This window comes from Pteropus alecto, unplaced genomic scaffold, assembly GCF_000325575.1.
Source record: "Pteropus alecto unplaced genomic scaffold, ASM32557v1 scaffold7, whole genome shotgun sequence".
Taxonomy (NCBI): Eukaryota; Metazoa; Chordata; class Mammalia; order Chiroptera; family Pteropodidae; genus Pteropus; species Pteropus alecto.
This window is the reverse complement of record NW_006494614.1, coordinates 47,116,633-47,131,986: the sequence shown is the minus strand read 5'-3', so window position 1 is coordinate 47,131,986 and position 15,354 is coordinate 47,116,633. Positions and strand designations below refer to the sequence as shown.

Sequence of the window (15,354 nt, the reverse complement as noted above, 5' to 3'; positions counted from 1 at the left end):
GAATATCTTTTAGGCAGAAGAGTACTCATATACTTAACTACCCTCAAAAGATGCTCTTCACTTCTTTACGCTGATTTTATGCACTTCTTGCACCATTCCAACATTTGAAAATTAACTACTGCTCCAAGCCAGGAGTTCTGAACACTGTTTTGGGGGAGGGCTCATTTAATTTACCCACTATCCCTTACTCCCTGTTAACATTCAGTACACTAGAGAAACAGACTTAGTGGCATGAATAGCCTAGGAAAGGTCCCAGTTAAAGACTATGAGATCTATCAGTAACTCATCACTACCAGTTAACTTAATAATTTGGAGTTAATTTACCATACAATGCCTTTACATGACTTTTATTAGCAAGTGCTCTGTCTAAAATTACTCAGCTATTTTATATTAAAAATATACTGGAATCGTGGGGGAACATATCCAAGGTTAATATTAAATTATCTTTAGAAAGGTTATTAAAGATCTATCATTTTAAAAATTCCTCCAGAAACCTACCTATTATTCAGTTATTATCCAATCAGATTAAATTAGTAAATGTATTTTACCCATTCATTTACTAATTTAATCATTCATTCATTTAACAAATATTTACAGAGTATGTACTCTGAGCCAGATTGTTGCTATATGCTGGGGACAAAATTGTAAACTAGAGATACAAATTCCCTAAATTTTTATAGTTTCTGTTCTCCATTCTCATTCTGAGAAACATTTTAAAAGCAAAAAGTGTCTCAAATACTTTGCTTTAGCTTACGCAAAGTACTACGACTTCATTATAGGAAACATCTTATCCAAGAAGATTTTATAATATAACAATAATTCTGTAACTAAAATACTAGAGTGGTTTTGGTACTTAATTAGAAAATATGCTGTCAATTACTGAAATGATTAAGCGAATTATAAAATAAAACTATATGCACTGTTTCAGCAATAAATTTTAAAATCTAGAGAAAACAGATGGTTTCCTTGCAAAAAATAAATTGCCAAGAATAAATTACATTCTGTAGGAAAATATGGACAGAGCAATTAGCTCTAAAGGTATTTATCATTATAAAGACACCCTGACTTAGATGAGTTAATAGCTAAATTCTTACAAACCTTTAAAGAATGGAAAATTCCTAAAATTATTTAATATGTTTCCACTGCTGCTGCTGCTGCTGATGCTAATAGCTAACATACATATTGCTAACTATATTCAGGCAATGTACTAAGCACTTCATATTAATTCATTTAATCCTCCAAACAACCCAATGAGGTAGATGCTATTATTATCAATTTACAGATTAGGGTCATAGAAAAAGATGAAAAACTTCACAATTCAATTTTAAGATCTTAGGAAAAAATGGTTACCTACCCTGCCCCACTCTCTGCAAAGAAAAGCAACTACTACAAATACTATACATCAGTCTCACTTATAGTGATGAGCAAAAGGATAACCTTAGTTAACTAGTAATGCAATATCAGGAAACCTAAATACCTTATTGCAACTACAAATTAAAGGAGGAAAAATTCAGCATCCATTACTAATAAAAACATTAAATAAATAGGAAAACTATTTAAATATTTTCCAAAATTAACAGAAAATATTCTGAACAGGAAAACACTGAACATTTTCTATTAAAATAAGAACTGGACTAGAATATTCACTGTTTTTAAAAGTAATGCCCATTACTTTCAACATTATTTTTAAAGCTCTATAAGGTTTACTAAATGCAGTAAAAGTAGAAAATCAGTACAAACACTGGAGAAGAGATAGACTTATTCTTTTTGTTTAACGGCAATGATGTATGCCAAGAAAATCAAAGAGTTTTCCTTAAAAGATAATAACAACAAGATGATTTGATATAATCACTGAAAATAAGTTTTTCTTAAAATTATAGCTTTTCTCTATAATAGTAATAAAGACAGAAATGGAAATGAAAAATATATTTTATACAAAATAGTGTAAAAAATATAGCATACTCAAGAACAAATTTAATGGAACTATAAAAATCTTATTGAAGGAACGAAATTTGAATAAATATAAGACATACCTTGTGTTGGATGGGAATAAAAATGACAGCTCTTCCAATATGTAAGAAGCCAATGAATATAAAAATTCCCATTAGAATTCCAGAAAAGTTTTTAAAAAATAGGATAAAATAACCTTAAGGTTCATATGGAAGAATAAAGTTCTGAGAATAGCCAAAAATGGTATGAAAAAGACTAGTAAAAGAGGGCAACTTGTCTTACTTGATATTAGAACATATCAAAAAACCACTGTAATTAAATCAATCTGAAATTGGCAAAAGAAAAGACAAAAAGATCAAAGCAAAAAAAAAAAAAAAAAAATCCAGAAATGGATCCTGGTATAATGTGAGTTTTTATATATGACAAAGGTAGTATTTAATTCAATGGGAAAAGGAAGCAGTACAATTAGATGTTCATCTGTGAAGAAAATTAATCTCTATCACACCATATATAAATATCAACATAATATATTTAAGATTAATCCTGAATTGTATTAAAGATTTAATTTCAAAGGCAAAATAATACTAATCTTAAAATAAAACTTAGAAATATATGTAGAACAAAGGTGTAAGAGAGATTTCTTAAGACAAGACCAAGGGTCCAGAAGATATAAAATAAAAAATAGAATTTATGACATAACAAATATAAACTTTTTGTATTAGGTATACTAAGTCAAAATATAATTGGTAGTCTTGGAAAAAATATCAAAGACCCCTGAAAACTTATGAAAAAATACTTAAGAAACTCAATAAAAATGTTGATAAAGTACATAAATATCAAATTCACAGAATACACTATATGGCTAACAAACTCAAGCCAAGATGTTCACTTTCACTTGCATCTCAGACTAAGCACCTATACTGAGGCTAATGAAAATTAAAGTAACAATGAAAATTAAAGTAAAATCTGATTATCATCAGATTAATAAAAATCACCCACAAAAAAATGATGATACTCATTGCCAGCAGGGATTCAGGGTAAGGAGTGATGGCCACACATTCTCTGTACTCTTTAGGAAAACTATCTTAGCTCTTAAAATTAAAATATATATACCCTTTGACTCAGAAATCCCACTCTTGAGAATTTAATTCACAGAAATAAAAACATCATAAACATATACAGATATTTACTTCTGTACTGTGCATAGTGGCAAAATGGACAAACAAAAAACTAGAGCCAGAGTAAATATTAAATGCCCATCAATAGGATAATGGTTGAAAAATATGGTAGACCCCCACCATGGATTACTGTGAAACCACAGAGTGAATTGAAGAGATTAGTATATGGAATGTTGAATAAGAAAAACAAGGTGAAGAGTCATTTATATAATATCCACTCCAATTCTGTAAAACAGTAATTTAAACTCTTAACATACATACACATAATGTATAAATGCACAAAGTGATATCTATGGCATATACATAGAGACCATGGGAAAAAATACAGACAGATACACATGGGTGAATGGGTGACCCGGAGTCATGTGGACAGGTGTTCTGTATTTGGGTGGTATCTTAATCAATTCTGACTACTATAATAAAATACCACAGACTGGGTGGGTTATAAACAGAAATTTATTCCTCACAGTTCTAGAGGATGGAAGTCCAAGATCAAGGCACCAGCATGGTCGATGTCGACGAGAACCTGCTTCCTGGTTCACAGTCGTCTTTTCACTATAACTTTACATGATGGAAGGAGCCGAGATCTCCCGGGGCCTCTTTTATAAGGGCACTAATTCCATTCATGAGGGCTCTGCCCTCATGACCCGATCATTTCCCAACGGCCCCCAGCTTGAAATACCATCACATTGGGGATTAGGTTTCAGTATATGGATTGGGGGGAGGGGGAGGGTGACAAGCATTCAGGCTTTGGGGCAGTATAGTGGTAGAGAAGGGTTTAAGGAAGAAGACAAGCCAAAAAGTAAAAATGGGGGGTGAGGAGGAACACACCTAAAATTACTCCAGTATTTTGTTTAAATTCTATTTTTGTAAATATATGTATGTGTGTCTTTATGTGTATGCATACATATGTGTGTATGTACAGAGAAAGAGAATAAAATGTGCTATTACACATAAATACTAATTTTGTTTAATCAAAACTTACATTAAATACCAAAACTTTTCATTCTAAATTTGAATTGAAAACCTTTCTAAAACTTATCACACATCATTGCTTTCTTATATAAGCTCTGACAATCACAACTGTATATTTTACTGATAATTTGATATCAACATGGTCTAATGAAAGAAAAGCACATGCACTGCCTGGCCTCCCTTTATTTAAACCTGCTCGAACACTTATTTATCCTACGGTGCTAAGCAAGTCCTTTCACTTTCTAAGCCTCAGTTTCCTCATCTATAAAATGGAAATAACATTAGTAAAAACTAATACAGTGCGCTCAATAATTCTTATTATTAACTTCAGTTATGAACTGCAACGTGGAGATGTGCTTGGGGAAAAGACTGACTGCTCATACAAAGAGGTAAGCTCTGCTTTCTTACTCAGTCTCTCTTTACAGTTGGAATACCACGCCCCCCACACCGCCCTCCTTTTACATGAAGTAGTAAGAGAGGGCTGTTTGTGAATCCAAACGTAGCAACTATAAAGGTAGGACAGTAGCTGATATTATTTATCACTCAGTTATATTCCAGAATCAAAGAGTAAATCACAAAGCAAACTATCAGCTTTCACTTTTCCTTGCCATCAGTATGTCTACCTTAACAGCAATCCTCTTAATTCCCCTTCTAATTTATTATAAATGAGCACAGAGACACTAGGTTAAGAGTCTAGTCTCTACTGTGAATAAGAAAGTATGTTTTTTTAGTACATAAATTTTGCTTTCAGCTGGGTTTTTAGCTATATTCTGTATACATGCAATTACCACTTAGGAAGAGATTATGAGGCGGGGAAAGGAAAAAACTCTCCCCGCAACCCAAAAGTTGGTTATCGCATCTAAAATTTAAAGGTTATAGATAGACAGTTATACCTCATACATCTCACCCCATCTGTTTTCTAAATATCGCCCTAAAAATAATTTATTTGATGTAAGCATTTCCCTTTTAAAATTGAAGTTTATATAAGAAAATATTTTCTGTCAAAGTAGGTTGGCTAAGAGGACAGGATTTGCCTCCAGACAGTCAGATAAAGATATTCCAGAAAAAAAAATCTATATAAGGAATCAAATTAAAAGTCACAAAATCTCACCAGATGTTATGTAGAGGGCAGTGGCAGAAAGAAAAAAAGAAGCTGAAGGTTCACGTATCTGATTACATTTTCAACACTTTGGATAATGGCCTGGAAATATTTTATAACTCTCATTTTGCCAGACGCAAAGCAATAACAGGAACAACAAAACCCTAGTCCTCTGTAACCTGAACAATAGTTCAATTTGCAGATAATAAACGCTTAATATATGTGACATACATTGTGATAGGGCTAATACAAAGATCTATAAAACAAGGATTCTTGCCTAAAGGAGCTCTCAGTTTGGGGTGCTGAGAAGAAAGAGAATCAGACAATGAAGAACTAATTATAACACAGTAAGTTCTCAATAAATGCTAGCTATTAATTGCACAGGCAGTGGTTGGAGGACTTGAAATAAGGACACTAGTCCCTATGAAGTGTTTAGAACAATGTGTTTTAAATACATTTGCTCAAAGATTCCTAAACCCAATGAGTGACAAAACCGATGTATCTTTTAAAAAGTAACTCTGGCAGCAATGTGAAAGATGAATTATACTAGAGCAGTGTAAAAAATTATAAAGCAGTAATATGTACTGATAAAGAACAAGGGCTCTGGAGCTAGACTGGGTTTGAATACAGGCCAACACTAACTAGTTGTGTGACCTTGAATAAGCTACTTAACAGCTTTGTGCCTCAAGTTCTTCATCTGTAAATAAGAATAGGAATAGTTCTTACCAGAGAGGAGTATTTTGAGAATGAAGAGAGTTAATTAATGTAAAACATTTAGAATACTTCCTGGCACAAAGTAAGTACTCAACAAATAATAGCATTAATTGCAAGAAGAAAAATCTAGTAGTAGAGAGATTAGTTAGGAGGTCAAGAAATAGTCCAGGAAAATACAAGGTGAGAACAATGTTCTCTTGGGTGCCTGAGATAATGACAATACTACTAAACAAACCAGGGAAAAGAAAATGAAGAGGAGAATTAAGTCAGTGAGTGTAGCTCTGGACATGTTAGGGTTGAGGTTCCTACAGAACATGAAACTATAAATGTCTAATAGTCATTGGAAAACACAGATCAGAAATCTAAAAGAGTCAGGAACCTGAGATATAGATTTGAGAGTTGCTAAGATGTGGACGTGTTGGTTGACGCTGTGGTAATGGAAGAGCATACTCAAGAAGAAAGAGTATTGCAAAAGAGTCCGAGGATCCACAAGAATTAGGGCCCTTGGATCACAGCAGGATCCACAAGAACTCCAATAAAACCTAGAACTATCAATAAAATAGAAAGAGAGGAGAAAATGTAACCATATGAAATAATCCCTTCCTTCAAGAAGTTTTCAATGTCACTAGAATGGCAAGAAAGAAAAATTGTGTTGAAAATTGGAAAAGCTAGTGGTAACATAAAAAACACTGACATAAAGGAGAAAGTGAATTCCAAGATGAGAGAAGTAAAAGGGAAAATGAAAACTATTATACACTGAATGTCTAGTACAGCGACTGTCCTACGATCTTTCAAGTATTTTACCTTATTTAATTCTCATAATATTCCTGAGACAAATATTATCTCCAATTTACAAAAGTAGCTTGAGGCAACCAAAGTTAAGTAACTTGACCAATGTTTTGCATCCAGTAATGGGCATATGGCAGTTTTAGGACTGGAATCTAGGTGGAAAGCCCATGATATCCCCACCATACTTCCGCTCATTAAACTGGCTAACGTAGGACATGTCGAAGGGGGAAGAAAAATAATAATAATAATAAAAACTATACTAGAAGAAAATCAGAATTATTTTAACATCTCACTACAACAGAGCAACCTTTTTGAGAAAGTATGAAAGGAAAAAAATAAGTTTTTAAACATCAAAAATAATCTTTCAATCTCAGAGAACAGGTTGGATTACAGACACCTCCTTGCTTCCAGTCTCATCCCTCAAGTCCATTTCCCGCTGTCACCATGGTTAGTATTCTAAATTGCACACCTGACCATGTCATTCCTCCCCTCCTTATTATCTTTCAATAACTCCCTAATCACTCAATAACTCCCTAATCACCAATAGGATAAAAAACAAAAACAAAAAAATCAACAGTACCAAAAAGAGAAAGCTATCTAATAAGTCTAGAAATTCCTTAACCTAGAAGGAATAACAGAGAGGAAAAAAGTTAACTCCTAAAAATAAATGCTCACTTGTAATTTATAACCCTACTTTTCTCACTTCAAACCTAAAATAAATGCCAGTTAAAGAGCAACACTGACACCTTGTGGTGAACATCCTATATTAAAGTATCAAATGAACAATGAGTAAAGTGGCTCCTAATTAAATGTCTGCTTCCATGAAAACTAACCCTTAATCCAGGGATTTCCAAGGGTTAAAGAAGCAAAACTTTAATTACCATCACACACACCGAACCTAAATTTGTAAAGAGCTGCTATTACTTTGGCAACTGAAGTTAGCCTAAAGTCTTAACGATTGGTGAAAAAAATCTGAATAAAACCTCCGGTCATTGTTTTCCTACTAAATTGTACAACACATCTATCTATCTATCCTACTAAATTGTACAACACATCTATCTATCTGTTTTAACACCCTGGGCTTACATACTCCAAAATCTCTGCCTTAGTCAAGATTTCCTATTTTCCTATGACATTCACAAATAAAAAGTGGAAAGACTATATGCATACTAATGGCACAACACACTGAAAGCTATTAAAACTAGAATATAGTCTCAAAAATCAGAATCAGGAGACCTGGGTTCTAATCCTGACTCCAAATGGCACTGAGAATTTTGTGAAGTTAAAAGAGATTTTAAAGAATTGAATCAATCAATCAATCAATCAATCAATAATTCAGACTCTGTTTTCACATAAAATTACAGATCAAGAAGTAACAATTTCATCTACGGCCATGCCTAATCTCGTCTGATCTCGGAAGCTAAGCAGTGTCGGGTTTGGTTAGTCCTTGGATGGGAGACCACCTAAGAATACCAGGTGCTGCAGGCGTTTAAAAAAAAAAAAGTAACAATTTCAAAAATCAAGAAAGCATCAGGAAAAGAAAAGGTATATTTTTCAAAATTGATTCACTCAGAACAATGTTGTCTGAGTTAAAGAGGAAAACTATGAGCAAAACTGATGGGCACAAAATTTGTTTCCCAGCAAGCACTTTACATGTCTCGACAAAAACTGTAGGAAAGAACTTTTGATTGAGCAGATAGATGATGGTGACTCTTTATTCATGTCTGAGAAAATCATTGAGAACATTCCATTTTACTCATTAACTTTGACAAGTACAAGCTGAAGTTCCTAGTTCCAGAGCAACTCTCTGGGTTATAGCAATTTGGATGATAAAAGACACTTGATCTGGTTCAGAAAAGCATATCTGTATTACCAGCTATAAATGATTTACACAGTGGTGATGAGAAGCCCACTGTTAATAAGGCAATTCAAATTGTTGACACATCTAAGGAATCTGAAAGGCACCCTAAAAATAATACTCCCAAGATCAATGATAAATAATTGAGCAACTACCAAAGTCATCCCAGAGTCATCTCGCTGACTCTGTATTCCCTTTTCTTTTAATTCTACTTGTTTCTCTAATAAGATCACACAATCTTATACTTGGAAAATATCTTTAAAGTAATACTATCTATACCTTCATTTTACTGAGGAAAAACAAGTCAAGAAATACTAGTGGCTTACTCATATTTCAAACTATTTCTGTACATTCTTCTTTCAAATACTTAAAATTTAATGCAGTCCCAAACTGAACAAGTTCAATAATGTGTTATATATTTTGACACCTCCTGCTTTCTCCACCATCTGCTTATTAAATCCTGTTCATTCTGTAAATAGTCCAAGAAGTCAAAGTAAAAGTACCTCTCAGATAAGAATCAAAAGTTATCAAATGTGTGTGGTTACTTTAGTTGAAAATCATGGTCTCTTAAGAGCAATTTATTCAGTCCATGTGACCAAACTCTCTATCATCATATCTTAATAAGATTTAAGATTTGCAAAGGAAAAGCTCATTTCATAATGTTTATAAAACAAACAATCATCCAATTGGACAAGAGTCCAATCATCCTTCTGGATTCTTCCTCTAGTAGATAAATAAAGGACGTCTAATGGTCTGAAATTCATGATGTGTTACATAAACATTACAAAAATACTGCCAAAATCAAATTTCAATGAACCATCTATCTAAGAAGATTGAACATAGGCTGAATGTCACTGTTAACTTTATTTTGAATTGCATTTATTTTGGTAACCTGCCTCCTGGGAAAATGTCCTTGATGATCAACCACTACACTGAAAATTAAAACCAAATTTTGAAATCTTTCAAAATTAAGCCCAGACATTATGAAATACAGAGCTGAGGCAGTTAAGCCTTTAGGCATGAGATTCACGCTAAGCTCCTTTGCCTTGCCAAACATGATTCTTTTAAAAGATGAACAGCAGGTCAAAACTCTAAACCATATCTGGGACTATTGGAGGGCATTTCTAATAATGCTATAATTGTTAAGACTTTGATAAGTCTAAATTTTGTACCTCTGCTTGAGGCTCTTTATAATGCAGAAGACCAGAAACAGCTCATGTCCCTGTTTTAAGATCACTGGCTACCAATCATGCTCTCTCACTGTCCAGAGAGAGGAAATGGCTTTCCAAAGGCTTTGTGAAAGAGATAAACTTAAATCATTGTAGCTACAAAATTTATGAAGCACTCACTAAAAAATGCCAAGCCTGAATAACAGCTTCTAAAGCTTCCATAATTTGTGACACCGAAATGTCACAAACTCAAAATGAGGAAAATTCTTTAGAAAATGCAGGAAGACTCTGAGAAGCATCTTACCGCAGCAAAGAGAAAACATCATAAGAATTGCGAACACAGTTCTGATCCACCTGAAGAAGAATATTCTTCTGAGCATTTGAATAACCCTGAAAGATATTAATCAACAAGTTAATCGAAGTGAAACAAAATAAAATATGTGCAAAAATTAACCGTAATGTTTGTCTTTTTAAAATTATGATTTATAAACACTTCAGTAAATTCGACTTGTTAAGAGATTCCAAAAAGCACAACTTCAATATAAGTAAAGTTTAACCTTTCAGGCAAGTGAACTTAAAAAAAAAACATAGTGTTTCTCATTTTGTAGTGAACTCATTTTGCAGTGAACCAGAAAAGCCCCAGAAATCTTTTTAACATACGTGAATGAAGAGTATTAACAATATTTTAAATATGCCTAGCATCACTGTAATGCTTTAACGGGGGAAAAGGCATTTCAAGTTCTAATTAGGAATAGCAGAAACAAATATTTCCACTCAGTGGTATAATGATACTGGGAGCAGGGATGGTTTCTAAAGAGAATACAGTATAATTCCATAAGAACAGAACAGGCATCTGTCATTTAAGAAAGGTCAAGAACATAGTAGTTAAGAAAAAGGGACTCTAGACCCAGACTACCTGGATTACAATTTAAGTCCTTAATATACTAGCTCTGTAATCTTGAGCAAAGCATCTAAGCTCTCAGTTTAACCTTGATTTCTTCATCTATAATATGGAGAGGATAATACTATCTACCTCACAAATTATTGTGGGAATTAAAAGTTAATATTCTTAAAGTAAAAGGTCTGTAATAAGTACAATCTAGATGTTTGCTATGTTAATATAAGCATTTTTTAAAGTTACATTGCTACAGACATTAAAACATTAACCCGTTATCTCAAAAAAGTTATTAGAATATGATGAACAACTTTAAGTTATTAAATTTGACACTTAGATGAATCAGACAAACTACTTGAAAAACTACAACATGCTAAAATTGAAAATGAAACAATATCTGATTAATCCTATATCCTTTTTTAAGTGAATAAGTAATTGAAAAGTTGCCTACAAAAAAAGTCTATGTCCAGATGGTTTCACTGATGAATCCTATCAAACATTTAAAAAATAACATCTATTTGACACAAACTCCTTCATAAAATTGAGAAAGGAAGAATTTTCAATTCATAAGACTAACATTACTGATACTAAAACTTGACAAAGACATATCTCTCTTACACACACAATTACAGACCAATATCCCTTATGAACACAGACAGAAAAATCCTTGGCAAAATATTAGCAAATTGAACCAGCAATCCATTACAAGAATAAAACAAAAACATGTCATTTTTAATTGAATTTAAGAATGCAAGGTTGGCTTAGCATTTAAAAATCAAGGGGACAAATATATAACACAATCATTATAAATATATCTTGATGGGCACGCAATTAAAAAGATGTTATTGTGACAACAGCAACACAAAGAGGGGGGAACAGAGCTATATATAAAAGAAAAGCTTTTATATAATATTAAAACTAAGTTGTTATTAATTTGAACTAGATTGTTATGAATTAATATGTTAATTGTAACCCCCAGGGCAATCACTAAGAAAATAATGAAAAGGTGCATAGTAAAAGAAATGAGAAATGAATCAAATGTTACATGAGAAAACCTATAACACAAAAGAAGGTAGTAATAGAAAAAAATGAGGAACAAAAGATAAGAAAACAAATAGAAAAATGGCAGAACTTCTGTATCTGTAATTACACTGAATAAATGGATTAAACACTGTAATTAAAAGGCAGAGTTTGGCAGAATGGATTTTTTTTTAAGCAATCCACTACATGCTGTCTATAAAAGATGCACTTTAGAACCAATAATAGGTTGAAAATGAACGAATGGAAAGATATCCCATGTAAGCAGGAAACAAGAGAGAGCTGGAGTGGCTATACCAATATCAGGCAAATAAACTATAAGATAAAAATATATTACAAGACACAAAGCAGGACATTATATAATGAAAAAAGGGTCAAGAAGATAGAAATGATTATAAACATATATGTACCTAACAACATATAACAAAATATATGAAGCAAAAACTGTCAAAACTAAAGGGGAAATAGTTGGAGACATGAAAATCTCACTTTCAACAGAGGGTAGCACAACCATACAACAGATAAACAAGGATATAGAAGACGTGAACAATATTATAAATCAACCAGACCTAAGAGATGTATACGGAATGTTCTACCCAACAAAAGCCATATACACACACCTCTTTCAAGTGCAAATGGAACATTCTTCAGTATAAACCATCCGTTCAGCCACAAAATAAGCTTCAATAAATTTTTAAAAACTGAAATCATACAAAGTATCCTCTCTGAACATAATGGAATGAAAACTAAAAATCAATAGTTTTGTAAAATTTGCAAACTGCAAAGCAAATAACACACTATTAAACTGAGTGAATTAAAGAACAAATCACAAGTATTTCAACTATTAAATACTTTTACATGAATAAAACTGAAAACACAACATATCAAAACATATGGAATGCAGTGTAAAAGTGCTCAGTGAAATTCACAACTGCAAACATCTACATTAAAAAAAAAGGACCTCAAATCAATAACCTAAACTTCCACGTTAAGCCACTAGAAAAATAAGAATAAACTAAACCAAAAGCAAGAAGGAAGGAAATAATAAAAATCAGAGCAGAGATACATGAAATAGAGAATATAAAAACAATAGATAAAATCAACAAAACCAAGTTAGTTCTTTGAAAAGATCGACAAAATTGACTATGCTCGCACCAAGAAAACAAAAGAGAAGACTCAAATAACTAAAATCAGGAGTGAAAATAGGCATATTATCAGCAACCTTACAGAAATAAAAAATATTATAGAAGAATACTATGAATAATTGAATGCCAACAAATCAGATAATCTAGATAAAATGGAAACTCCTAGAAACACAAAAACGCCCCAAAATGACTCAAGCAGAAAGAGAAAATCTGAACAGACCTATAAATTGACTAGAGATTAGCTAAGCTTCTACATGGTATTGTTGCCTCATCATCCATTTTATCTGGCCAAGCAGCCTACAAGGACTTTAAACTAGCATTAGACCTCTCATGGAAGTGCATGCGCTAGATAGCAACCCACAGAGTCTCAAATATACATTCTCGACATGACTAGTGATCAACAGTCTCCCCTCCTTCCCATGGAGACTACCAAAACCCTGCTCTTTTGGTTTGAATTGACTGATCCAGCCCTGGCCTGGGAAGCCCAAAGCACTCCACCCACACGTACTAATCAAGGCACATACCTAGGTCCTGCCTTGGCCTGCACTCTGCCTTGACTTCCCCGTGTGGCCCTTTGAGGCATGTCCTGTAATTCCTCCAGGACCTGTGAGTAATAAACTTCTCTATTTCAATTTCTCTTGTGGTCTGCTGTTCAACTATGGCTCATTATCTGCCACCCTACGCTTCACTTAACAAATGTTAATTTAACAAAGTCATCACATCACTAAAAAGGTAATCATAAAACTTCCAGGAAAAAAAAAACTCAGGACCACATGATTTGACTGCTGAATTCTACCAATCATTTAAAAATAAATAAATAACACCAATCCTTCTCAAAGTCTGCCCAAAAATGAAAGAGGAAGAAATATTTAACTTATTCTATGAGGCCACTATTACACGGATACCAAAGCCAGACAATAACATCACAAGAAAATTATAGACCAATATCCCTTATGAATACAGATGTAAAAATCTCCAATAAAATCTTAGCAAAGCTAATCCAGCAGCAGCAGCACATTAAAAGGCTTGTACAACCCGATCCAGCAATTCCAATTCTGGGTATTTATCCAAAAAAATTAACAGCAAAGACTCAAAGAGATATTTTTTACATCTTTGTTCATAGCAGTATTATTCACAATAGTCAACAGATGGAAGCAACAGATGAATGCATGAACAAAATGTGTATGTTCACGCAATGGAATATTTAGCCTTAAAAAGGAAAGAAATTTTGACACATGCTCTAATATGAGTGACTGCTGAGGACATTATGTTTAGTAAAAGAAACCAGTGACAAAAGGACAGATGCTGTATGATTCCATTTATATATGGTACCTAAAGTAGTCAAATTCATAGAAACAGAAAGTAGAAGTGTCAGGAGCTTGGGGAGATGGGGAGTTATTGCTTAATAGGTAGAGAGTTTCAGTTTTATAAGATGAAAAGAGTTCTAGAGATGGACAGCGGTGATGGTTGCACAACAATATGAACAGATTTAATACCACTAACCTGTACACTTAAAATGTTACAATGGAGTCTAATCAAGTACTGTATACTTGAAACTAATTAAAATAAATAAATTTTAAAAATAAATAAAATAAAAGTTACGATAGAAAATTTTATATTGTGTGTCTTTTACCACAATAAAAAATAATTTTAAAAAAATTATACACCAGGAACAAGTGAGATTTATCCAAGATATGTAAGGGTGGTTCAATAAATGAAAATCAATCAATGTAATACAACAAACTGGAGGAGTCACACTTCTCAATTTCAAAACTTACTACAAAGCCAACAGTAATCCAAACAGCATGGTATTGGCATAAAGACAGACATGTCGTTCGATGGACTAGAACTGAGAATCCATAAATTAACTCATACATCTATAGTCAATTGATTTTAGATAAAAGTGCCAAGACTATTCAATGGGAAAAGAATAGTGTTTTCAACAAATGATGCCAAAACAACTGGCTAGCCACACGCAAAAGAATGAAGTTGGGTCCATCTCTAACACCATATACAAAAATTACCTCAAAATGGATCAAAGACTACTTTTAAAAGCTAAAACCATAAAACTATTAGAAGAAAACACAGGGATACATCTATATAACCACAGATTTGTCAATGGATTCTTAGATATGACACCAAAAGCATGAATAACAAAAGAAATAATAGATAAATTGAACTTCATCAAAATTAAAAACACTTTGTGCATTAAAAGACACTCTAAAGAAAGTGAAAAAACCATCCACAAAATGGGAGAAACATATTTGCAAATCATATATCTGATAAAGGCCTAATATCCAGAATACCCAAAGAAATCTGACAACTCAAACAATAAGAAGGCAAACAACCCAATTAAAAAATAGGCAAAGAACTTAAAGAGACATTTCTCCAAAAAAGATATACAAATAGCCAACAAGAACATGAACAGATGCTCAACATCATTGGTCACTATGAAAAACCACAATGAGACACTACTTCATACCCACTAGGATAGTAGAATAGAAAGATAGATGGGGAGAGAAGGGAGGGAGGGAAGGGAGGGAG

The 15,354-nt window shown here is 32.9% G+C and overlaps 1 protein-coding gene across 2 annotated transcripts in view; it reads right to left on the bottom strand.

The window, feature by feature from the left end:
• The window catches only part of UVRAG (UV radiation resistance associated), a 253,876-nt gene that overhangs the window by 178,958 nt on the left and 59,564 nt on the right, over positions 1-15,354 (bottom strand). For both annotated transcript variants that reach the window (XM_006926633.3, XM_025042682.1), the window contains one exon: positions 10,037-10,122. In XM_006926633.3, the coding sequence (XP_006926695.1) occupies positions 10,037-10,122 (86 nt within the window). The remainder of the gene's footprint in view (positions 1-10,036; positions 10,123-15,354) is intronic.